General features: G+C 36.9%; 1 protein-coding gene and 1 long non-coding RNA gene across 3 annotated transcripts; one reads left to right on the top strand and one right to left on the bottom strand.

The window, feature by feature from the left end:
• Positions 1–2,967: 2,967 nt before the first annotated feature.
• LOC128625356 (uncharacterized) lies at positions 2,968–8,283 on the bottom strand. Of its 2 annotated transcripts, XR_008388915.1 has the most exons (4): positions 7,568–7,581; positions 7,325–7,376; positions 5,753–5,829; positions 2,968–5,627 (listed from the first exon to the last, which is right to left on the bottom strand). It is a non-coding gene; the product is annotated as an uncharacterized LOC128625356 (long non-coding RNA). The 2 variants fall into 2 exon arrangements; XR_008388914.1 differs by having other exon boundaries at positions 5,753–5,817; positions 7,325–8,283.
• A 14,418-nt stretch (positions 8,284–22,701) lies between these two features.
• LOC128624814 (red-sensitive opsin) lies at positions 22,702–24,486 on the top strand. The gene is made up of 6 exons (XM_053652571.1): positions 22,702–22,804; positions 22,942–23,238; positions 23,383–23,551; positions 23,659–23,824; positions 23,912–24,151; positions 24,275–24,486. Exons 1-6 carry the CDS (start codon positions 22,702–22,704, stop codon positions 24,374–24,376), a joined length of 1,077 nt encoding a protein of 358 aa, XP_053508546.1. The 3' UTR covers positions 24,377–24,486.
• The last annotated feature ends 2,991 nt before the right edge of the window (positions 24,487–27,477 follow it).

The raw sequence follows: 27,477 nt of genomic DNA, 5'->3' as shown, positions 1-27,477 counted from the left end.
TTCATTAAAAGAATTTCATTTAATTTGTTTGAGGTATGTTTCACAAGGGGTGAAACAGACTTTTTGCAAGGGGTTGTACATAGACTACATTAGAATATTATTACAGTGACAATTATAATATTATATATAGTTATATTAATTATAATATTATATTTCCTATATTATAGGTAAGACCTTATAAACAACTATAACTATATGGAATGTAACATAATACTTATTTACATTAGGTCAATGGACTTATCACAAAAAAAGGCTCTGTATAATTTTACATACATAAATACTACAATACTACAATGCTAAATAGAATAAATTGCAAAGTGGAAGAACTGGAGTAAAATCAGACATTCAGTGCTGTGAAAAAGTATTCTTCTGATTTCTTTTGTTGTTCTCATACTAAATTGTTTCAGACATTAAAACAAAATCTATAAATAAGATAAAACAAAAGCAACCTGAGTAAATAGAAAATACAGTTTTTAAATGACAATGCTATTTATTGGAGCAAAAAAGTTATCCAATACCAACTAGGCCTGTGTTAAAATGTATTTGCTCCCATAGTTACTAGTTCCCCAAATCTACAAAACTGCATTCATAATGGGGTTCAGCTGGTCTAGACGCAACCAGGCCTGATTACTGCAAACCCTGTTCAATCACATCTACACTTAAATAGAAGTTTTTCAACAGCATGAAGTTGGTTAAAAGATCTTACCCAGTAACACACTATTCCAAAGTTGAAAGAAATTCCTGAAATGAAGAGGAAGAAGGTGATTGAAATACATCAGTCTGGGAAGGGTTACAAAGCTATTTCAAAGGCTCTGGGACTCCAAAGAATCACAAAGAGAGGCATTATCTCCAAATGGAAAAACTCGGCACAGTAGTGAACCTTCCCAGAAGTGGCTGACCTTCCAAAATTCCTCCAAGAGCACAGCAACAACTCATCCAGGAAGTCCCAAAAGACCCAAGGACAACATCAAAGGACCTACAGGCCTCTCTTGCATCAATAAAGGTCACTGTTCATGACTCCACTATCACAAAGACACTGGGCAAAAGTGCCATCCATGCAAGGGTAGCGAGGAGAAAACCACTGCTAACCAAGAAGAACATTAAGGCTCGTCTGAATTTTGCCAAAACACACCTTGATGATCCTCAAACCTTTTGGGAAAATGTTCTATAGATTGATGAGCCAAAAGTGTAATTGTTTGGAAGACAGGGGTCCTGTTACATCTGGAGTAAACCAAACACAGAATTCCGCAAAAAGAACATTATACCTACGGTCAAGCATGGTGGTGGAAATGTGACGGTGTGGGGATGCTTTGCTGCTTCAGGGCCTGCGCAACTTGCAATAATTGATGCACAGAGCTCTCCCAAGACCTTCGCAACCTTATTGTTGCAAAACATATTGATGGAATCAGATACAGACGTATTTTAAAACTTCTGAATCCTCCAGTAAGCATGATGGGGGCCTTTACCCGCAAGTGGAAGCAACATCACTCCATCATCAACCGGCCACACACAGGAGCTCCTTGTAAGATTTCTGACCAGGGAGTCAGAAGAATAGTCAGAAGAGTAGCCCAAGAGCCAAGGACCACTCAGAAAGAGCTCCAGAAACACTTTGAGGCAGCAGGTATCATCGTCACAGAGAAAACAATAGGCAAAATTTCATAGGTGAAAATTTCATGTGAATAGCCTCATTGGAAATATATTTCCTGCAAAAAAAATGCTGACGCGTTCAACACTTATTTCCCCCACTGTATATGTTTTCTAACTGATGAGTGACTCAAAAATGCCTTAAGTGTTTCTTTGACATGCATATACTGACAGAAATGCTCCTTACCGTTTGCATCAATGCCCAAATAAATATCAGTAGGCTCAACATAAAATAAATTCTTCTTAAAAAGGTCTTCCTAGTTTGATCCGACCTAAACACCCCCCCGTTGTACATCTTCAACATATCTTCTTTTGACAGCCCATAAACTATTTCTTAATAATAATAATAATAAACTTTATTTTATAAAGCGCCTTTAAAATCAGATTCTCAAAGCACTGTGCACAAAATAAGCAGTACACAGAATTTTTTTAAATAAACGTTAATAAGAATAACAACAACAACAACAATAATAATAATAATAATAATAATAATAATAATAATAATAATAATAAAAGTAGACATCAACAGTCAAATGCAAGTTTAAAAAAGTATGTCTTAGGTTGAGCTTTAAAAATGTCAAAGGTCTGAGCTTCCCTAAGTTCAAGAGGAAGAGAGTTCCAAAGTGAAGGAGCAGAGACAGAAAAAGCCCCGTCACCCGTAGATTTTAAGTGGGTTTGTGGAACAGTTAACAAATTACACTATGAGGAGTGCAGTCTGCGATTTGGGGTGTAAGGAATTAATAAAGCAGATAAGTAATTAGGAGCCATGCCATGTAATGCTTTGTATGTCAGCATCATAATTTTAAAATCAACACGGAACCTGACCGGGAACCAGTGTAAGGACTCCAGAACAGGAGTAATATGACTGCATGTCCTGGTCCCATTCAGGATACAGGAGTTTTGTACATATTGCAGTTTATTGATTGTGGATTTAGACACGCCGGCTAAAACGGCGTTACAGTAATCCAACCGAGTGACAACAAATGAGTTAATCAGCTTTTCAGCTTCAGAGAAGTTTAGCATAGGGCGCAGTCTTACTATATTTCTGAGGTGAAAAAAAGGATGTTTTAACAGTGCTCTGAACAAAAGAATCAAATGTAAGGCTGGTATCAAAAATTACTCCAAGGTTCCTCATCTTACTTTGATTCTCTAGAGCAGAGCCATCAACAAACAGTCAGTGGACCAGCTTTGAGAATATAATGACAGGAACCTATAAGCATAACTTCAGTTTTCCCGCTATCCAGGCACAGAAAATTATTATTCATCCATGTTTTTATCTCAGAAAAAAAAACATCAAGGTTTTCACCAGATTTTGAGTGAATGTAGATTTGGGAATCGTCTGCATAAAAGTGATAATGGAGGCCAAGCAATCACAGCAGATGCCCAAGTGGAGATAGACAAATATTGAAAAGTAAAGGGCCTAAAACCGATCCCTGAGGAACACCAGTGAGCACAGAGCTAGTGTCAGACCTGTAGCCACCCATAGAAATAAACTGGGAACAGTCAGTAAAATAGGATTTAAACCAGTTTAAAACTGTCCCTGAAACACCAAAAACACGTTCAAGGCAGGTAAGTAAAAGACCATGATCCACAGTATTGAAAGCAGCTCTAAGCAGCTCTTCTCTATCAAGAAGAATGAGAATGGATGTAGCTCCAGAATCAGAGGCCATCAACAAGTCATTGGTAACTCTGACCAATGCCGTTTCAGTGCTGTGAGATTTATGAAAACCTGACTGAAGGGGTTCAAAGAGGTTATTAATTGTAAGATGATTACACAATTGAGAGGCAACAACACGCTCTAGTATTTTTGCGAATAATGGAAGATTTGAGATGGGACGAAAATTGTTAAAATCATCCACGGCAACATTTTCCTTCTTTGGTACAGGTGCAACAGCAGCAGTCTTTAGTACTGCTGGAACGACCCCAGTCTCCAATGATTCATTTATAATGCCGAGGATAGCAGGGCACCAAACATCGAAGCATGATTTAAATAGGTTTGTGGGAATTGGATCAAGCAAGCAAATGGTTGATTTCATGCTGGTACCTCCCTTGTGAGAGCCTCAGAATCAAGCAGTGAGAAATGAGTGAAAGAAACGCCATTGAACCCAGATGCACGAAGGAGTGAAGTGTCATCAGGTGTAACAGAAATTTCTGTGCTAACATTATCAATTTTAGAATTAAAAAACTGAAGAAAAAAAATTACATAGAGAAAACATACATGAGAAACAGGCAAAGTGGTAACAACATTAACTTGAAGCAGTCTGTTCATGGTTTGGAACAAGTGTCTGGGATTAATGCTCTGTAATCAACCAGAAGATCCTTCCACGCTTGATAGTAGACATTCAAGCCAGTAAGGCGCCATTTACGCTCCATTTCTAGAGCGCAGATTGTCAGTATACCCGGGAACAGAGTGGGCGAATGTAACCTTACAGGACCTTAGGGGAGCAAACAAGTCAAGATTAGCAGCAATAGCAGAATTTAAATGCAGGACTTTCTCCTCCAGCGATGAGGGATGAAGATCGCTTAAGGTGGAAACAACCGAATTGGAGAAAACTGTCTGATCAATAGACTTCCACTTCCGGAAGGTTACTGTTCGGATGGTAGGCTCACATGGATGATACAGTTCCAGGTTAAAGAAGACAGCTGAATGGCCTGACGGTCCAAACGTCAACAGATGAAAACTGCGATACAAACGAGCCGTTTGCAATCACGAGATCCAGGGTGTGGCCCTTGTTATGAGTCGGGTCAGTTACAAACTGTGTGAAGTTAAAACAATCAAGTAGCGACAGAAATTCCTTAACCACCACAGAATCACTCCGGTCCACATGAATGTTAAAATCTCCCACAATTAGAATTCTGTCAAACTTCATTCTCAACATTAACAGGAAGTCAGCAAATTCTGATAAAAAAGCTGCATGCGTCTTAGCCTTAGGTGGTTTTTAGACTGTAGCGATGATAGCAGATATACAGTGCATCCGGAAAGTATTCACAGTGCTTCACTTTTTCCACATTTTGTTATGCTACAGCCTTATTCCAAAATGGATTAAATTAATTATTTTCCTCAAAATTCTACAAACAATACCCCATAATGACAACGTGAAAGAAGTTTGGTTGAAATATTTGTAAATTCATTAAAAATAAAAAACAAGGGGAAACCGGACTGACATGAATGGTGGCCAGACATTCCTATGTACACTGGCGTGATGCTCTCCTCGCTCTCCTGCTGCATCCATAGAGGAGGTGAAGTATTCAAGTATTCAAGTCACTGTGTTGAAACAGTCTCTATGTACTGTGGAGTGAGTGTGTGTGAGATTGGTAACAGGTGTGTATGATTAGCACTCCGGAAAAGGTGAACTCCTGGGAAATGGAGTCACTGGTTTGCTGTGATATGACACATGCGCACACAAACACACACACACACACACACACACACACGCACGCACGCACGCACGCACACACCAGTTCCTGTGAATGAATGTCCCTTATTCATTTGGTGAAAGTTGTCAACTAGTGTAAATACACAAAAAGATTTCGAAAAAAAAATGTAATTTGATTCAAACCTAGAAACAGTTCACTATAATACTAACTGGAAAGCCCGTAGTATAAACGAATGCTATCTAGCTAAATTGTTTTCTGAGGTACACGTTACGAAGTAACCAATTATATTTAAAATTACAATGACTATTAAATGGGGTGCACGGTGGCTTAGCACGTTCGCCTCACACCGCCAGGTTCGGGGCTCGATTCCCGTGTGTGTGTGGAGTTTGCATGTTCTCCCCATGCTGCGGGGGTTTCCTCCCCCAGTCCAAAGACATGCATGGTAGGTTGATTGGCATGTCTAAAATGTCCATAGAGTATGAATGGGTGTGTGTGTGTGTATGTGTGTGTGATTGTGTGGCCTGTGATGGATTGGCACCCTGTCCAGGGTGTACCCCGCCTTGTGCCCGATGCTCCCTGGGATAGGCTCCAGGTTCCCCATGACCCTGAAAAGGATAAGTGGTATTGAAGATGGATGGATGGATGGATGGATGACTATTAAATGATGCCAATCATAAAGAAAATAAATAATAAAATTGTTTAAGATAGTAAATGTGATTTTTGCGCTTACCTTTCTTGTCCAATGGATTTAGATTACAGACCGCGATGCTGGCCTGGCCCCCAAGGCTGCAGTGCCTGATGAAAAGTCTTGTGTTGGCAGGTGTATTAGCACGCAATTTACATACGTGTTATTGTCAGAGATGTTTCTGGTTATTGCAGTGAATAATAATTAGAGATGCACCTATACTAAATTTCTCAGCTGATACGATAACCGATTATTCAGAGTGATATCGGCCGATACCGATAGTTCTGCCTTTTATACCTTCTTTTAAAAGAATAATAAATAATTCCAGAATTCTGAAGGAAATGCAAATAAAAACTTTATTCTCTCCATTTCAACAAGATGTTTCACAGTAATTGGTCTCTTAATCAGGACACATTACTTTAATTAACATTAACACATGAAGTAAATTCTGAAGATCAAAGTAAGATTATGAACTTATTGAATGTTATTAATTCATATTAACAGAATTAAGTGACTGAATTCTAAAAAAAAAAAAAAAACCCTCCTGTTAGTCTCACATTCACTCACCACAAACAAAAGCATTTCTACTTCATCAGTGAACATCAAACTGGTAATATATAGGCCTAATATAAACCTTTTTTGATTATATTAACTCATATTAACATTAACTGGATATGAAATACACTACTCTACAAATATATTTTTCTGTGCAATATATACTTTTTTGTCAACTCAGCTTCATTTAAATCTTTGAACGGTGTACTGGCACTTTAATTCAGCGTGGGAACAGTGCGCGAGTGGGGGAGGGGGTTGGGTTTCAGGGGGGGATTAGACCCAGTGCCGCTTCACTGCTGCAGCATCTGGTGTAAAATTTTATTAGTGCAGAGATTATAGACATTAAAAATGGCAGTTTTGTCATCATTCCACACAAGAGACATCATCTTGACACACAGCATGAAATCGATGTGTTTTCTCACCCTCTTTTGATTGACAGAATATAATCCACCCTGATCATCGGATGTTTTTGAACTATTGGCCGATAGGCAATAGCAGAAAAATAGCCTTTATCGGCCGATACCGATTATCGGCCGATACATCGGTGCATCTCTAATAATAATAATATAAATTTATTCTAATGTGATTACTGAATGTGAGCACATCATCGAATAATAGGTTACTATAACGTTTTCGTGTAAAAGGCTATTTTAAGGTAGGAGATGGGTCTGGGAACTGCAAATACACAACAAATCATTATTAACTATACGCCAACATGAGTTACCTCATTTTAAATTATTATTATTGTAATGTCTCAAGTATGAATCAACAAAAATATAACCAGGAATATGTCAAACGTCTTCTGTGTAACATGTTTGTATGTACAATTGTAACTGGTTGTTGTCTGCGTTGTGTTTTCTTTTAACCAAATAAATAGGTAGACGGCAACTGGGTCAACTCTCCATTTACTCTCTGACAAAGAGATAACACAGTCTTATACAGTGTGTGCTTTTGCCCTCAACATTTTTCTCCCATGCAAACAGTGTGGAAAGGGAGAAAAGAGGAGGTGCAAAAGAATAAAATCAATAAAATAAAGATTTAGCAAATGACAAAAAAACATACCTGACAAAGAGATTACACAGTCTCATACAGTGTGCTTTTGCCCTTAACATTTCTGTAAAATAAATTTCAAGTTCATGGATGACGCATAAAACTAATCATAACCTTAATTAAAGTGAAAACATGAAATAAATCATATATGGCAAATAATGTCATAAATATGATTTAGAAAAAGAACGCTAATTTTAAAAGTGATTTTTAGGGCAAAGATGAAATTGGATTTATCAGAGCTTATTAAAATCCTACCTCTCCCATGTAAACACAGTGCGGAAAGGGAAGAGGTGGTGCAAAGACAGGAAGTTAACATTACACGCTGCAGTCAGAAAATTAAAGGGGAAGATGCACACATACAGACAGTCACTTCATGTATACATTTTTTGTGTAATTCTGTATATTATATGTATAGAATACTTTCCATACCCGTTACACAATATTACATGTGTTCAAATTATTACTATATATTGCTGTAATTATTACTGAAAATATTACTGTAATTATTTTCACACTCTTTTTTGAAGAAAATAAATTACAGTAAGTCACTGTAAAAACAATTTACAGTACGCCAGAGTACAAAATACAGCAATAATACTGTAAAAGCAACATGCTGTAAACGTTTTTACAGTAAAAAAAAAAAAAAAAAAAGATGAAAATATAGTAGAATAACACTGTGAAAACAAGAGAAATCGTTTACAGTGTATAGTTTGGGAACTACTGTGGTATGTCCTGAGCGTTATTGACACAGACATCTTAATACTTTGTCTTTGGCATTTCTATTAAGCTGCCAGTGATCTTAATATCATCAATGGACTGTAGCATTGAGCGTTGGCAAAATGTCCTGCAATATCCATACAATACCCAATACCCAGCAACAGTACTTAACCCAAGTGCTATGATCTAAATCAGAGGTTCTCAACCTTTTGTAACTAAAGGCCCCCCAAGCCTCTTCTATCATGTGGCATGCCCCCCCCCCCCCCAATATTGTAGGAGACCAGGTATAATGATATGGACACCCATGCATTATTAATTTTTTTTTCTGTTGTTTTTTCATGATATTGACATAACAAAAGCTGTTTTCTCACGATGTAATTTTATTGTAAGAAAATCTGGTGCTTTGTGAATGGGACTGGTGTTACATGCACGTTGGCATCTTCACCATCATAAATGTAATAATTGCCTGCTGTAGAGATGGACTCTACCTCTGCATTAAGAGAGAGGGATGTCCCCTTCTCAAGTGTCGGACACTAATGTTTAAGTCGGCAATCCTGCAGGGATGACGTATTTTTGTAGGCTACCCCAGAAGTAGGGATGTCACGATACCAAAAATATTGTAGTTGGTTCCTCGATACCACCAAAAGTACACGATACTCGATACCAAAGTCGATACCTTGGTAAAATTTAATTAAAAACTCTCCTGGCGGACATCCTTCTCTGGCTGATACAGACAAAAATACGGGGGGGGGGGGGGATATTTTAGTTATCAAACACTGTCTGACAATGACTCATAAATTAGTGGAGCCTACAAGTGCTAAGGTGCACTCCTAAATGCGCGCACACACACACACACACACACACACACACATATATACACGCCTTATACTCTGAATGCCAGCATTAGTTTAAATTCACTGATATGGTTGCAGGACAGAAAGATTTATTAAAAGCATGAACATTTGAATAATTATTAGTGACAGTAGCTACATTTAGCTACTAAATAGCTAAATTATTTTAGCTATAATAATTAGACAGGACATGGGCTGAATGGCGATGCATGGTGGTCCATTAGGAGTAAATGGTAAATGGCACACTTATATAGCGCTTTTATCCAAAGTGCTTTACACTGTGTCTCATTCACCCATTCACACACTCACACCAATGGTAGCAGAGCTGCCATGCAAGGCGCTAACTTGCCATCGAGAGCAACTTGGGGTTCAGTGTCTTGCCCAAGGCATGTGGAGTCATGTGGGCCGGGAATTGAACCGCCAACCCTACGATTAGTGGACAACCCGCTCTACCACCTGATCCACAGCCGCCCCAGGAGTTAGTTTATAACATTGCAATGCGTTAGCATTGTTAACAAATAATTGGCTATCGCTAACATTACATGGAGCATAACGTTAGCTGGTTTCACGGCCACAATGCCAGCTGTCTCAAATAAACATAATATAGGGCCTGTGTTTCAGGTGCTTCGCCAAATTCCAGGTGTTTCCTTGCTGTGCACACCAGCTTCACAGCATCAATTATATGTTTGTTGTCATCCGGCTCGAATGCGAAGTATTTTCATATTCCATATCATCTTTCCTCTCAATGAGTCGGGGCAGAACTAAACTTGTCGCCATTTCTGTAGTTTTTCCCGTGTGCTTGTAGGCGTTCTTCTTCTTCTTCACCACTTGTGGACCGACTAAAACACTTATGTGTATTTGCTGCCTCATCTGTTCCGGAAGAATTGCAAACCTCGGTACCTACATTAACAATGGTAACTACGCTACTGCAGAAAAACAAGTACCGTCACGTTTTAACAATGTTGGTACCGACTTAGTACCGAAGTATCAGTTCTCGTGACATCCCTACCCAGAAGTTAGCATCACCCTGGTTCCCTCGACAAAAAGCCAATAGAATTTTTCCATTGGATATTTTGGATTATTGCAGAAAATAAACTCTGTGACCAACAAAAGTTTATGACTCTTACATGTTTTGTTCATTAAGATAAGATTCATTAGATTTTGAAGACTATACACTCACCGGAAGTGTATATATATATATATATATATATATATATATATATATATATATATATATATATATATATATATATATATATGGTTTCGTTTTATTGTACTTTTTCAATTACTTTTCATAACTTTTATGATTTTCTAAAAATATTTTTTATGACTTTTATAAAACTATATAACGGACAGGTATGGAACATGAATGATCAAAAATGTTTCTGAACACTATAACTAATTTGAACAAGAGAACTAGGTTGTAATAGCATGGACTATTTTACATGTAAAACATGTTGCATTCTATTCATCTTGCGTTCTAAAAAACATTCGCATGTGAATGATGTAAACTGGGAGGAAGGGCGCGTCTCGTTATCCGTGACTCCGGCTCTCAGCCCCTCACTGAACAGAGCAGACAGAGAGAGGTGAGAGTGCAGCGGGAAAGCAGGACCTCGCGCTTGCAGGACAGAACTGGTGACATTTGGAAAGTTGCTAAGGTTTGTCCAAAAAGTCACTAGATTTGTCGCTAGGCGCTTTTCTTTTATTTTGTTTTCTGCAACAAAAAAGTCGTTAAAGGGGTCTGAAAAGTCGCTAAGTTGGCAACACTGGTCTGCACTGACGGCTAGATAAAAGGCAGTTTAAGCTCCGCCTCTCCCCAGCAAAAAGATAATGCAGAGGGAGAGGGAACGCGGAGTTTTTCCATTTATACACATTCTATTTGAAAAGCAATAAAATACACCGAGAACCCAAACGATGCCCTGTCTGTGTTTTTTTTTTTCTTGAAAACAATTTGCACCCCCTTCCGATCTCTCGGCGCGCCCCCGGCGTGCAGAATTACCTGCAAAACAGAAGCAAGTGTGACAGTCAAAGGCTCCAGGTGAACTGTGGCAAATTCTCCAAGATGCTTAATAAAATTTACGAGTCAATTTCCTTATAAAACGGCACAAGGTATACCTGAGACTATTGGTGCATTTTTAAAGACAGAGGGTTGACACACCAAATACTGACTTTGTTTATTGCATTACTGTTTACTGCTCCTTATAGTAGATTTTGTTGTTGATTGTTGACAGTTATAATTTCATTGTTTTTGAAGGCATCTTTTCTTTACAGCATTTTGCACAGTACTGAATGTATTTCAAATGTTTCAATATCCTACAAATGGCAGAACAAACAATTTATTTAAACATAATTTATTGAACCCAATTTAAACACGATTAAGGTAAAATCTTATTTCTAAATTGTTTTTATTCACCATTCATTATATTCATGATTCTCCGTCTTTGTCAAAAAGCTAAGGTAGTAAGGAAGGGACAAACTAACAGTTTGGTTTCACAAGTTTATTTAATTAAATATTTTTTTAAGGAAAAATCAAATATATATTTAGATGCATAAATGTATAATTAGACGGAGGAAGAATTAATATAATATATTTACATTGTATTACATTGTTGAAGCCCTTATTAATTAAGCACAGATTACTTAAGCAGAGATTTGAAACCCAGTGAAATAAAAAAATTAAAAAACCTCAAGAGGAATGTCAAATGAATGTTGAATGGCGTTTCATTCAGTCTCTGTCATAAGTCTGTTCTTTCTGCTGACATTCAGGTGTAAATTTAAATTGTGCTAGTAGTGAAATTGTACCTATCATGAATGGTTCAGAATTAGCGGACTTCCAGACTTACCCCTGATAGAATGTACCAGATGATGTTGGAAAGGTATATTTGATGTCAATTCCTATAATTCATTTTCAGTTTTAGATTTTTATATTTATGCTGTCTGTAAACAACTAGTGCAAAAAAAAAATCTGTTAAAAATAATAAAAATTTAAAAAGCTGAAGAACACCTTCAATAGTCTAGAATGTTGACCTGAACATTGTTGTGAAAATTCCAATCTTTTGATTTTCATTAATATGCGGCCAAAAACATACTATTGTTTCTTTAGAAAAACAGGTGCTAATTACCTCAGCTAAATAAAACATGTACTGAACTAAGGATCTTAGTATAAACTAAAATATGTAAAGGATTAAATTAAAAAGTATACAGACTGTTCTCTGTACATGACGTGATGTGCTCCCATGGAGTCCCTGTGTAATAACTCCCCAAATTCACCCTCCCACCCCCACAACTACTTTGTGATAGATCACAACAGGATGTAATAAAGGATAACACCAGACCATGCCATGCTTTTCAGTTAAACCCAGCTTTCCCTAACCTGAACCATCAATCTGCAGGGATTAGCAAGGTTTGGACTGTGTCCTTGTCAATAGTAATTAGTACTTGGTGTACAGAGTAACCAGGAAGCCCGAGCTCCCAATAAGCTGCTTTGCACCCAACAGAAATGCCATTCCTTGACCCATGTTTTGTCTCTTAATAAACTGCCAATTAAAAATCTAAAATAAACTTAAAATAATTCCACCAGATACAAGAAGTGTGATGAGAATATATTATATTAATACGTTATATATAAAATAAATTTTTGTGTTGATAATAACATTGCCTAAATTTCCAACAAAACAGCAAAAGGCAAACCCTTAGTTTTGATCAATTCTGTGTATTACTAAATATATTTATTTTATTTTTAAGCACATGCCATTAGATAATCAAGTTGGGTGAGGAAAAAAACAATACTGCATCTTGGATGATCCAAGGGCTAAAAGAGTTAAGATTCACACTGACAAACTGAAATTAAAACAACATGCTTACTATACACAAAACCAGAAAAACTTCAACCAAGAACTAGGAAATAGGATAATAATAATAATAATAAGAAGAAGAAGAAGAAGAACGACAACGACAACAACAATAATAATCATAATACTCGTAATAATCACAATAATCATACTAATTATTGTTATTATTATTACTATTATTATTATTATAACAATAACAATAATAATTATTATTTTTCAAACATCCAGGCATCCATTTTCTGTACCGCTTATCCTACACAGGGTCACGGGGAGCCTGTAGCCTATCACAGGGGACTTGGCGGGGGACACCCCGGATGTGTGAACCCTGGAGGTGTGAGGCAAATTATTATTATTATTATTATTATTATTATTATTATTATTATTATTATTGTTGTTGTTGTTGTTGTTGTTATTACTATGGAAAAGAGGAATTAATTCAACAAGGAACTAGGAAAACTTAGAGACAGGGCACAGAGTTGCAGAGAAACACGCAAGCCAGATTACACAGCTCATTTTTTGTTGCTCTGTATAAGAGTCAAAAGACTGATTATAAATTTCACAACTGTGCAGCGAATCACAGCTCGAATCACATCATCAAGTTTGCCGATGACACAACCATGGTTGGTCTTATCAGCAAGAACAATAATTCAGCATACAGAGAAAAGGTGCAGCGGCTAATGGACTGGTGCAGAGTCAACACATGTCTCTGAACATGGATAAAAGAAAAGAGATGACTTGACTTGTTAGTGGTTGCTGTATAGCACAAGGCAACCACTCTGTGCTATATATGGTATAAAATTTTCTTCTGAATACTATGTCATAGTATGTTATGTTTACATTCACAGCATTTTTATTAAATTGTTATTCTATGCACTACATGTTATATCTGACACTTCCATACTGTCACTTAATGTGCCTATTGTCCTGTTTTAGTAGTTACTGTACTGTCTTCTGTTTTATGTAGAAATATGCAGGTCTTATACAGTTCTGTGTAGTCTCTTGTTGTCCTGTGTTGTTTTATGTAGCACCGTGGTCCTGGAGGAAAGTTGTTTCGTTTCACTGTGTACTGTACCAGCTGTATATGGTTGAAATGACAATAAAGCCGGGTGCACGGTGGCTTAGTGGTTAGCACATTCGCCTCACACCTCCAGGGTCATGGTTCGATTCCCACCATGGTGTGCGGAGTTTGCATGTTTCCCCTGTGCTGCGGTGGTTTCCTCCGGTTTCCTCCCCCAGAACAAAGGCATGCATGGTCCAAAGTGTCCGTAGTGTACGAATGGGTGTGTGATTGTGCCCTTTGATGGATTGGGTGTACCCCGCCTTGTGCCCGATGCCCCCTGGGATAGGCTCCAGGTTCCCTGTGACCCTGAAAAGGATAAGCAGTATAGAAGATGGATGGATGACAATAAAGCCACTTGACTTGAAATTTTGAACATAAACATGGACAAACATAAGGAAATATATGTTTATAATAAATATACACAGACAAAATGGGAAATAAGGATTCAGATACGATTCTTTTCAGGAGGTGATATATATGCTCAGTTGGAGTAAGGTCCTATGACTTACTTGGGTGAAATTGAAAGTGGGTGGTCTGATACAAAATGTGCTTTGTTCTATTTCTTTTAACACATCTACATATAAATACCAGGAAATAAAAGCTGAAGCTCTAAACACTCTTCTCATATTCATCTTTTGATCTCAAACTCAAACGTCTTAAGACTACAGCAAAAAAAAATTAATTGGCCTTGCCATTCCAATAGTTTTGGAGGGGACTGTATAAAAACTGTTAACTGTAATCCGTTACAGTTACGCCAAAAAAACAAAGTAATCATATTACAGGTACATTTTGTAAAAAATGGGAATACTACTAGGATTTATGTTTATTTTGTTTATTTAAAACAAAGAAATGAAACTTTTGACATAACACAATATAGACAGCTGCTTGATTATAGTTCTGGTTCTCTCTTGCCAGTCGTGGCTCACATGAGCAACCTCCTGGTATATGTGCAAATAAACTTAATTTGGAAGAAATTAACAAAAATTGTTTTCTGAAATGCTCTTGTTAGGGTGACCATCTGTCCTCATTTTCAGTCTTTTTCGGACCTTAAAAAAGCGTTCGACCTGGAGTTCTATATTTTCGGCTTTAGTTTCATTATGATGTGCTTATGGTCTGATACTGCATCATGTCTGTGAATTGTTTAAATAAAAGTATTTTAGATCATATTGCTTTTCTCCTAAGTTTATTTACATATGTGACTTTGAAGTATACCAAAAGTAATCAGATTACATGACTTTCATATTGTAATACTTGGATTACGTTACTGATTAAATTTTTTTATGAAGTAATTTGTAACTGCAATGAAATATTTTTTTTAAGTAACACTCCCAACCCTGGTGATAATGTAAGTTTAATTTGGCTAATGTTAAAGGATTGATGGGAAATTGATTTCTAGACGCAATCCTTCAGCTTTGACTAGGAGTAGAGATCAACTCTGTCGACTCTGTGTTGATTAAAAATGAAGTGGAGTCTAGACAGTCTCAGAATCATGATCATTATTGCTGAATCTCAAATGGCTCCCTACTCTCAGTGTAACATTAGTGCACTAGGTCATAAAATAGGTCATAAAATAGTACTTTCCACGTGCATTCTGTGTCTAACATGAAGCTATTTATGTTCTTCCACTGGATGCCTATTTAAAGCTGCAGTATCAAACTTTTTGGTTAAAATGAACAAAAAGCAATTATTGATCAAGTACATAAAATAATAAATAATATAAATATAAATAATAATAATAATAAAATAATCAGTGTTCACAAATGTCTCCCTTCCATACCCCGATTCGCAACAGTAAGCTTAAAATAATGATTTATAATTTGAATTGTTGGATCGGATTTCATGGAAAATGTCAGTTGACGTCATTCATGACGACATTAATCTTTGCCTGGTTACGTCACGTCCGTAAACAGAAAGAAGAAGACCCAGCTTCTATAGTGCTGTGAATAAGTATTTCCTGATTTCTTCTTTTTTTGTGTGTAAATCTCATACTAAATTCTTTCAGAAATTAAGGCAAAATCTAAAATAAAACAAAGGCAACCTGAGTAAACACAACATGCAGTTTTTAAATGATAATGTTATTTATTGGAGCAAAAGTTATCCAATACTAACTGTGCCTATATGAAAATGTATTTGTCCCCTTAGTTATTAATTCCCTAAATCTATGAAACTACATTCATAAAAGGGTTCAGCTGGACTAGACACAACCAGGCCTGATTACTGAAAACGCTGTTCAATCAAATCAATACTTTTTCAACAGCATGAAGTTGGTTAAAAGTTCTTACCCTGTAACACTGTCAAAATTTAAAGAAATTCCAGAAATGATGAGGAAGAAGGTGATTGAAATACATCAGTCTGGGAAGGGTTACAAAGCTATTTCAAAGACTCTGGGACTCCAAAGAACCACAGTGAGAGACGTTATCTCCAAATGGAAAAACTCAGCACAGTAGTGAACCTTCCCGAAAAATGTCAACCTTCCAAAATTCCTCCAAAAGCACAGCAACTACTCATCCAGGAAGTCCCAAAAGACCCAAGGACAACATCAAAGGACCTACAGGCCTCTCTTGCATCAATAAAGGTCACTGTTCATGACTCCACTATCAGAAAGACACCGGGCAAAAATGCCATCCATGGAAGAGTGGCAAGGTGAAAACCACTGCTAACCAGAAGAACATTAAGGTTTGTCTGAATTTTGCCAAAACATACCTTTATGATCCTCAAACCTACCACACACACCATTCGATATATTTTTTACCTCTTCCTACAGCAATACTGGACAATTTGCTAATTTGTTTTAGCAAATTAGATAAACCATCATAATTTTCTTGCCTGAAATTGCTGAATTTTAGTATAGTTCAACTATTTTGGTGCTCTAGTTTGAGTATATTTGTATAAATGCCTGATACTGCTATGAGAAATGACTGTGGTATAATTTTAGCATGGACGGTTGCCATTGATTTCTTTACTGAGAAATAATGTTAGCTTCTTCTTTGCCGGCTTATTATTTGCATTTTTCTTTCCACCTTAAATGGTGGGTAGGCATCTGAATGCAATTGTTACTCCTAGAGATGTTGTTGATCAACATTAACCATTAATCAATAAATAAATAATTGTTCTGTCAATGCTTTTGATTAAAAAGATTACTGAATTTCCAATAAACTATGGTTGATAGGGTAATTGCACTGTTCTCTCTCAAACTAGAAATCTAGGAGAAGTCTGAAAATCCAGGATCAGTGGTGGACTTTGCTGTGGTGCTGGGGGATACCATTGTCTGTGAGTGCCTTATGGATTTGCCAACTGCTTTTGGAGGTATACCTTTGAGGCAATATAAAAGATCTTTATGGGTCTTGATTAGGACTGCTCTGCTAGGGTGCAGTTTCTGAGAATGAAACTCAGAGGTTCAGATAATATGCAAGCAAAACATTGAATTATTTATTTTAATTCCGGACAGTTTATCGTTCTTTTGGCTGGATGATTGCTAATTTGATGATTGTTAATTATCTTTAAAAGCACAAGCACTGAACTCTGTCCTTTTGGAGCTATATTTAAGGTGCTGCCTAAAACACTGTTTTCAAACATCAGAATGAAGGAAAAGTGTGATCTCTGTGACATTGATCATGGCATGGATATTGGTACCAGTTGGGCTGGTTTCAGTATTTCAGAAACTGCTGATCTCCTGGGACTTTCGCACACAACAGTCTGTACAGTTCACACAGAATGGTATGAAAAACAAAACATTGAGTGAGAGAGAGTTCTGTGGGTGGAAACGTCTTGTTACCAGGAAAGATATTGTAACTCATATAATCACTCTTTACAACTGTGGTGCTCTTGACCTATATCTGCATGATTTTATGCATTGCGCTGCTGCGACATGATTGGCTGATTAGATAAATGCATCAATGTGCAGGTGAACGGGTGCTCCTAATAAAGTGGATGGTGGGTGTATTCTCACCCATGTACAGAATATGAGCTCTTAAAGTTGAACCTGATTTTGTGATACAAAAGTGAAAGAAATTGAGGAAAGAAATTAGCATTGACACCACGATTTTTATCGATTCATATATTTTACTGTTATTTCTTGATTAAACAAGGTTTAACAGCAGATCTGTTCTGAAAGAGATCAAATTGATAATTGGCAAGAAATTAATACTGTTTTGTATAAATGTTGGGTGTCTCCTTTGCCATATAAGTAATATATTTTAAAAACCTAACTTGCAATTACTTAATATCTAGATGAACAACATATTTTCAGTTAGGAAACCCAGTATGAAATAATAAGTTGGTCCACCTAGACCATTTAATCCAGATAAAGTTGAGCCAACAAGTTGGGGAAAATGTCAAACTAACCTATTTTTAAAAGATGTCTACCAGTTTGTCCAACTGCTTGTCAATGTTTATTTTTAAGTCCATGGAACAACTGATCAATTTCTTTTTTGGTAAACTCAAAAAATCTGTGCAACCAGTTACTAAATTATTTTACATTTGGCCACCTTCATTATTTTTTACAGTGTAGTGTAAGTGCATGAACACACACACACACATTTCATGGCCACTGATTAAAACAGGGAAATTTAAACAGAGCTAAATAAAATTTTCAGTGATAGTCTAATTGTAAAGGTCAGTTTACACTAGACATATTGTGAATTGACCTCATTAGTTTTTATTTTGTTTTATTTTATTTTTTCACGCATGTCTAGCTCTTGAACTATGCTTATTACATTAATTAATAAACATTTAATTAAACATTAAACAAAACAATAACAGGAAATTTAAATTCACCTGCTTGTAACTGATGAATGAAATTCTGAAGCTGCCAAAACAGCTTAAAATCATGCACTGTTGCACTTTCTTCTGCCAGTAGTTCATATAGAGGCACAGTTGAGATGCATCCAATACCAGTATTGGTGAGTACCAAGAAACATGTACTCATACTTGTATTCTGTCTGAACATAATGGCATCAATTTCATCAGACTTGCCAGTTTGCCCATCTCAGCAGCGTTCTTCTTCAAGGAAAAGAAAGATGGAAATCTCTGCCTGTGTACTTACAACTCAAGTCTTAATGAGCTCACCATCAAGTATCACTACCCCCTGCATTTAACACCTGGAGCTCTGGCCAAACTACATCCTGTCATTTTCTTTTCCAGAGAACTTACCCTAGCAGAAAGAAATAAAAAGAGTCAGTAACCTTGAGCTCCTGGCTATCAAGTTCATTGATAGATAGATAGATAGATAGATAGATAGATAGATAGATAGATAGATTCACCTACTGTATTACAGTAGCACAACAACATAAATGAAACAAAAAAAGAATAAATATTTACTGTCCCCTTCAAAACTATTGGAACGTCAAGGCCAATTCATTTGTTTTTCCTGTAGACTGGAGACATTTGTGTTTGAAATCAATAGATGAATATGATAAGAGAGTTTTGAATTTCAGAGTTTATTTCCTGGTATTTATATTTAGATGTATTGAACGACATAGTATCGCATCTGTTAAATTAACTGTTTCTATTAAGATTTTTGGCTCCGTGAAGACTTTGTTAACTGACCTGAGGTGGTCTGATTGGTCCTGTGAGCATGTGCGCTGATAGAGAAGCAAGATTGAACCAAGATTAACCTCTACCAAAGTGATGGAAAGTGTGGAGAAAGAAAGGATCTGCTCATGATACAAAATATACAAGCTCATCTATGAAACATGGTGTTGTGTCTTAGACTCGTACAAGTAACCATAGAAAGAACTGCAGTAATAACAAAATGTGTTCTCTTCACTCTTCCACTTTATTCTTCTCTTCTCCATTACACACATACACCTCAACTTCCCTACTGACCCCTAGTAACAAAGCAAGTGAAGTTAATATGTAACATTTTCCCTTTTTCTTTAAATGATGTAACCTCCTATGCTAATATATTTTTGACAAATAAGTCATTTCCTGAACAACATTGTAAATCCACAGAACAATTGTCTTTAACATATCTAATCCACCAACATTAACAACATAGGCAATCACATTATAGTTTCTTAACCCATAACACAAGGAAATGTTTTTCCCATCCAGCAATAATTGTTATGGACCTCAATAAACACATTTTAAACACAAGCACCAGCGATCACAGATGTGACAGAACAGTAAATGCCTTAATGTTTAAACTTCAAAAGTTTAACATTTAAAATCCCAATAACTCAATGTGGTGATTAGTGCATGTGTAATGTTCATGTAACATAGTCTTTGTGCCAGACAGGAGGGCATCTGGTTCTAGACCGCCTTGGAGGCAGATTCCGGTGCGGAATCTGATTATGGCACCTCTCCAAGGCCACTATCTGAATGGCTTTGGCCAGGAGGGTGTGAAAGGTGTGTGACGCTCCACACGTTCCCATCATCCAAGATGTAAGTGTCATTTTTTCCAGCACAGTAAAGGGTGAACAAAATTTTGACCTGCCCTTTTTCATGAGTGGGAAGATTTCACTTGGGACTGGTGGGCCCAGACTCAAGCTTGCACTGTAGCATCATCACAACCTGAGGGCCCAGTGGGTAGAATATGAAAGATTGTTCTCATTTTGCAGCCAAGTAAAAGTTCACTAGGTGCAACACCTTTGGTGGCATGGTGTGTGGCACAATAATGCAGGAAGAAATCTCTCACAGAGGCTTTCCAAGGCTTACCCTCCAAGCTTGCCATTTGAACACAATCCTTCAGAACACGGTTCATGTGCTCCACAGCCCCGTTAAATTGGGGAAATTACAGGTAGGTTCGAGCATGTTTGATATTCCTACTTTTAAGAAAATCAACAAAGGCAAGGGAAGTAAATTGGACACAATTTTCAGTTACAATTTCTAACGGGTTTCCAAAATGGCTGAATACTGTAGCAAGAAAGTCAGTGATGGTATCAGTAGTGACACTACTGGTGAATGCTATTTCTGGCCACTTGCTGTAATAGTCGACTAAAGTGAGTGCATACCTGCAGTCCCAGGTCCCTAACTCGAATGGTCCAACAATGTCTAGTCCAACCTTCTCCCATGGTGCAGACGGGATTGGTACCGGCAACGGGGTGGAAGGTGTGTTTTGGCACTTTTATTGTGGCTTTGAAAAAGGTGGCAAGAGGAGATTGAGGACTGAACTGAGTGGTCCATGCCAGGCCACCAATACAAATCACGAAGGCACTGCTTGGTCCTGACGATGCCCTGGTGACCCTGATGAGCTAGATTAATTAGGGCCCCAAGCATAGATATGGGCACCACCATGCGGTATGAACCCCTATAGACCAGGTTGTCTCGCACTGCCAGTTCATCTCTAACATGAAAGTATGAAGCCAGCTCAGGTGCCACATTTTTCTTGTTTTTAGGCCAGCCTGTGAGTAGTTGCAGATGCAGCGCTGTCAATTCAAGGCTGTCACGTTATTGGCTGATTGGATAACTGAATAAATGTGCAGGTGTATACGTGTTCCTATTAAAGTGGATGGTGAGTGTACACAGACTAAATGTGAATACATCACATTTTAGACGTCATTCAACATAGATTAAATTAGCTGATTCTCTAAAAACCAACTACCTTGGTTGTGTAAATAAATCTTGGGAGTTTGCCTTTATTTATTTAAAGTATTGAAGAGCAAGCAAAAAAATTAAAATAGAACTAAAAATAAACTAAAATCTATTTTTACCTTTAAAGATATTTTGTTTTTGCTCATTTAAAAATAGTAGAACATGTGTTTAACATTTCTATGGGTATTCCTTCCACCCAAAAAGTTGATACAAGGATATCTAACCAGAACCATTAGCTATAAGGGATTAGGAAGGTTTTACTCCATCCTTGTCAATACTAATTAAGATCAAATGTGCAGGATAACAAGGCACCCTAGTTCTCCCAATAAGCCAATTTGAGCTAAGCTAAAACTTAACCTACACATCTGGTTTATATGAAACAAACAATTGGTGAAACAAACATGAATTTGATAAATTAGAATTATATGGACATGGGAATTTGAAATTATGTTCAGTGTAATGAAACACTTATAATAGTCTTGTTATAATGGTAGTAAATAAATTACACTACCAGCACAGATTATCACTTGAAAATTAATTTCACTCCAGGCTGGTATTGTGCCTTACAAGATATATTAATAATTCAAGCATATGTCACTAACTGAATCCATCAGTGCCCATAGGGTCAACGGGTAAATTACCTTAAAACCTACTTTCTTAGTTGCTAATCAGATTAATGAACTATTATATGAGGCGCAACTTAAACAACATCTTTTTACCAAAACGTTCACTGAAAACCAGCATGTATACAAATAACACATTCAAAATTGCTGATTTGTCTTCATATTATTTATATCAAACATTTAGACCAACCATAAAAATAAAAATATGAGATTAACAAGCCTTAAAAGTCTAACAAATCCTCTGCTTCACTTGGACAAAGTGCAGAGTTACTTAGTAATTGCACTGCTACACATAAGGTCATCTTAGAGAACACTCTTCAATCAGTGTAAAGAGTCTTTGCTAAAGCTCGATGACATGATTTTTAGACTTCACCTATACTTTAGCAATCCTCCTTTCTGGAAGGAAAAGTAGCTTAGACCTTTGTAAGTTAATATATTAATTGGAGTCACCCTCCCCCACCCCCACCCCACCATTCCCATTACACATGCCCTCACTGACTTCATCCAGGCACAGGTACCAATCCTGACCCTGTTTGTATGTTAGTCTGACTCCGCCTAGGTATCGTCAGATACCATATAAAAGCTCATAGAGAACAACCAGAAATCCACAGATGCCCTTCAGAAAGACATACTGTTGCTGAGAGAATAACAAACAAACTTAGTTAGAATAAGCAAGTTGTAAGAATTGAGGAAGAGGTAGGAATCACTAAACAAGCAATTCCAGACATCACTCAAAGACTTTCAAATCCTCACAATGGCAGAGCAGTGGGGAGAAGCTATTTTTGCAGCCAGGCGGCGAGGTGATGAAACAACACAGGAATCAAGCTTCGTTTACACCAACAGCAATAATACCAAAGGTGAGAGGGCTATCTAAAAGAGAAAAAAAAAGCAGATCAAAGTTTTCCAGCTTCAGGCCCTCCAATACAAAACTTTCTGTTTACCTGCTCTAATATGCTTCATTGAACTTGCCAGAAGCTTTCTCTTTCTTTTTTAGGTCCATTTGAGGGACCCAACTACCACATTGCCCCAAGATGGGTGTACCATGTTGCAACATTATGGATGTTTTTTGTGGTTATTGCCTCAACCTTCACTAACGGCCTGGTACTGGTAGCCACGGCCAAATTCAAGAAGCTTCGTCACCCTTTGAACTGGATCTTGGTCAATCTTGCGGTAGCCGATATTTTAGAGACATTGTTGGCCAGCACCATTAGTGTCTGTAACCAATTTTTTGGCTACTTCATCCTTGGGCACCCAATGTGCATTTTTGAGGGTTTCACTGTTGCTTGCTGTGGTAAGCAGACTTGATTAAAAATGAAAGCACTTATCTAGTATTAAGATACTAGTACCAAACTGAAATGTCTGAAATGCATATGTCTAGCTTTTTATTTATTTATTTATTTATTTATTTAAAACGTTTTAATAATTAATTCATCAGGTATTGCTGGTTTGTGGTCTCTGACATTCATATCATTTGAGAGATGGATGGTGGTGTGCAAGCCTTTTGGAAATGTAAAATTTGATGGTAAATGGGCAGCTGGTGGCATTATCTTTACTTGGGTCTATTCTGCATTTTGGACTATACTTCCTGTCTTTGGTTGGAGCAGGTAAGTTCACTGTAAGGTGTCTTAATTGCTGATCTTAACTAATCATAGACTAATGTAAACTAATGTAAAATAGAATGCATGATCTCTACAGTTTTCATGTCCTACAGGTATTGGCCTCATGGCCTCAAGACCTCTTGTGGACCAGATGTATTCAGTGGAAATGAAGACCCTGGAGTCCGGTCTTACATGGTTGCACTGATGATCAGCTGCTGCATTATCCCCTTGGGATTGATCATTCTCTGCTACATTCCTGTGTTGCTGGCCATCCGTGCTGTAAGAAATCCCATTTTTAAAATACAGTGTAAATTTTTGTTTTTCTCATAAGGGCTCAGTCATCTTTGGCCTATCTATCTCTAACAGGTTGCAGCACAACAGAAGGAATCTGAATCAACACAAAAGGCTGAAAAGGAAGTCACGAGAATGATTTGTGTCATGATTGCTGCTTATGTTTTCTGCTGGGGACCTTACACTTTCTTTGTCTGCTTTGGAACTGCGTACCCTGGTTATGCCTTTCACCCACTTGCAGCAGCCATGCCTGCCTACTTTGCTAAGAGCGCCACTATCTATAACCCCATTATCTATGTCTTTATGAACCGACAGGTAACAAATGAACAGTCATTTTTGCAAATGTGTCTCCTTTTCACTGTCCTCTGTAACTTTACCGTTTATTGATCTATGTTTTAATTCATGCAAATTTTTAATAAATGTTCTCTTGCCTTGTAGTTCCGTTCATGCATCATGCAGCTCTTTGGAAAGAAGGTTGATGATGGCTCTGAAGTGTCTTCTACCTCCAAAACAGAAGTCTCCTCTGTGGCACCTGCCTAAATATTTTCTGACTTGTGGCAAATGAAAAAGATTTTAGACCACTGAACTTCTTGATTTCTTCACTTTTTGTTACCCTGTAATACTCAACAGTCTAAAATATCCAAGAATATGGAATCAAACTTAGTACTGTATCAGCTTTAATGTATTTTGTAAGAAGACCAAAATTTTGGTTGAAGTGAAAAGCTGAATTTAACCCAGCAAGACATATCTGTAAAGATTATTTTTACAATATAATATTATGCATGTGGATGAAGCAAGCCCCCATGATCATTTGTTAATGCAAATGTACTTTGAAAACCATGCTACTCAGTATAAAAATGTATTGTTAATGGATTTGTGTAATTGCTGTCACAAAGTTTTATAATTTAGGTAGGTTTGCAAATTACCAAAAACAAAGGAAAAAAAATAATAATAAAATAAATAGAGAATATACACTTTTTATGTAAACCTGTTTTATGTCTAAAATAAATATGCAGCAGATGGCTATACTAAAGTGGTCTGTCTATTTTAAGTCCATTTTAGAACTATTAGCACCCTGTTAAACATGCAAAAAGAAAAAAAAAAAGGCTACTGTGACCCAGGCCTCCTGTCCGGCATCAGTGTCTGACCTTTTAGTTGTTCTTCTTGGCAGAGGCAGCCAGATTATAATTTAAATCTCCTGGTTTATGGTGTCCACAATGAAATGTACCCTAAAATGCCTTTGTATGTAAAAAGGCCTTTGTTGGGCCTTTGTAGAAAAGACAGACCCACAGCATCACTCCTCCACCATACTTAACAGTGGGGTTTAGAATCTTTTCTGTATAGCCAAGGGACTAATTTTTATATCACACTGAAACACTGAAATGGGAAGTCATGAATGAGCTCTTATGGGCTCCTAAACACTCATCTGAAAGTTAAATATAAAAGGGAGCATGCTTCTCCTGTCTTTCCTGCCACACCCTGTCTTCTGAAACTTTGCAATGGGGTGGGGTCAAAGATGTCAGCATAAATTGTTATTTTGTTATGACCGAGTATAGGTTAGGCCACACAGAGTCATCAGCTCATGATTCAAAGGAAATGATCTCTAAATAAGAGAATAAGGTTTCAACAAAGTTGTGGTATATTGTACAAATCAGCAAGTGTATATACACACAACTGTACATAGAACACAACACCAGGCGTATCTTCAGGGTGGGCTAAGGCCAAAATAATAAACAAAAGAACTCTTGGTTTAGAGAGCTTTTTTTCCTAAAAGAAAAACATCAAAAATACAAATGTACTTCCCTAACTCCCTAAACCAAAAACAGAGACAAAAGGACCCCTCTCGCAAAGGAAATGGCAGTCACACCCCTACTGCTGATAATCAAGTGAAACATATATACAGTGATAATTAATAACACTTTTATAATTGTTTTTTAATTATAAAATTATAAAACAATATTCATATTGGTGATAGTGGTCTAATAAATTAAACAAATGTTAGCACTAATATTTTTAATACATTGTAGTGGTTTTAACCACCATGTAACCCCATCCCATCATCTTCACACCACCCTTGAACACAAAAACACCTACAATTTATCTTAATATTTTATTATAAAGCATAACCTTTTTCCATAAATATTAACAAGACAATTTCACAAGTTGTATCTTCAGCAAACGAAATGTTTTCATTACCGACGCTGTTCCATTTTCTTTGTTTTACTAAAGATTTATTTATTTTTTGCTGGAACCCTTCAAATTTGACAATCCGATTATTACAGAATGTGCTGTAGTGAGCTATACTGTGTGAAACCATAAAGTTTTCCAAATCACTCTGTGAAAGTTTTCACAAATCCATTTTTACCCCCAGATTTTTCCTGTAAGCTGTGGATTAAAGAACTCAAACAAGAGTTAAAAGACAAAAATTGAACTGTGAAACAATTCACAAATCAAGATAGCTCATTTGAGTGTAGCATGACCCATCTGGTCGGTCACTTATGAGAATATTAAGGCTTTATTTCCTTTTTTGGTTAAGAACACAAATATTGCACAATGCCAATATTTGTGGAATCAACCAAAAGAGTAAAACCAATAGCCTATGTGAAAGTTTTCACACATCCAGTTTTGTATGAAATTAGTGTTTCTCCATGATTTATACAGCGTGTTGAATTACTGGTATTGTTAGGCCAGTAACAATGATTTATCAAATCACACTCAGGTTAAACAAGTGTTAAAAGAAAGGGGGGAAAAAACGGGACTGTGAAAAAATTCACAAATCAAGACAACCTATCTGAGGCAAGTATGACCCATATATGAGGTCAACTGCAATAAGCTGTAATAAGAAGTTTTAGGCTTTATTTCCTTTTATGGCTTAGAAGATAAATATTTCAAATGCCAATATGTATGAAGCCACAAGAAAGAGCCAAATCAATCTGTGAAAGTTTTCACAAATTCAGTTTTGTCTGAAACTAGTGTTTTTGCTGTCTTATAGGCAGTGTTTAATGATAATTTCCTGTAACACTGTTTTTTTTTCTGATAAGCTGTTGACTCAAGAACTCAAACAAAGGTTAAAGGACAAAAATGAACTGAACAGGTCTGTATGACCCATTTAATTTGGGGGGGGGGGGGGAGAATACACTCATAAATTAAGCATTCTGATGGCATTTTAGTGTATGGATTTTGAGAAAACATAACTAATGTTTTATTAGCGGAAAGTAAAAAACAAAACTTTCTTAACCATAAGTTTATGCAGCGTTTTGGGGGCCCTTGGTAGCTCAGGGCCCAAGTCAATTGCCTACCTTTGCCTAATGGTAAGTCAGCCCTTGTTGAAATAATCTAATGCTTGAAATTCTCCTGAAGGTGTCTACAGTGATTTGTGGAATAATAGTTGGCGAAGTAAGCAATGCTTTTATCAGCTTCAGAAAGCGTGGATAATGTCATTTGTTCAGCTTGATTAAAATGAGCATGTAGCCTTAAATGCTTAAACACAAAATCTTTGGAGTCAGTAAAACTGAATAGTCTGAATATATTCAGATAATGGAGAAATGCGATACAGAATGATGACAAATGTTAGTCATGTACTACCAGAGTTGACCTCTCAATACACACTTCCGTCCAGTAGATGGCAGCAATTCGTTCCG

This window comes from Ictalurus furcatus, chromosome 21 (assembly GCF_023375685.1).
Source record: "Ictalurus furcatus strain D&B chromosome 21, Billie_1.0, whole genome shotgun sequence".
Lineage (NCBI taxonomy): Eukaryota > Metazoa > Chordata > Actinopteri > Siluriformes > Ictaluridae > Ictalurus > Ictalurus furcatus.
The sequence above is the reverse complement of the archived record's forward strand: the minus strand, read 5'-3'. Positions and strand labels throughout refer to the sequence as shown.

What these genes read in the sequence shown, in the direction of transcription:
- LOC128624814 (XM_053652571.1), top strand. Translation starts at nt 22,702, where the DNA reads ATGGCAGAGCAGTGGGGAGAAGCTATTTTTGCAGCCAGGCGGCGAGGT. An exon ending in CCTGTCTTTGGTTGGAGCAG is followed by an intron (nt 23,552 to 23,658) that starts GTAAGTTCACTG and finishes CATGTCCTACAG; the next exon opens with GTATTGGCCTCATGGCCTCA. An exon ending in ATGTCTTTATGAACCGACAG is followed by an intron (nt 24,152 to 24,274) that starts GTAACAAATGAA and finishes CTTGCCTTGTAG; the next exon opens with TTCCGTTCATGCATCATGCA.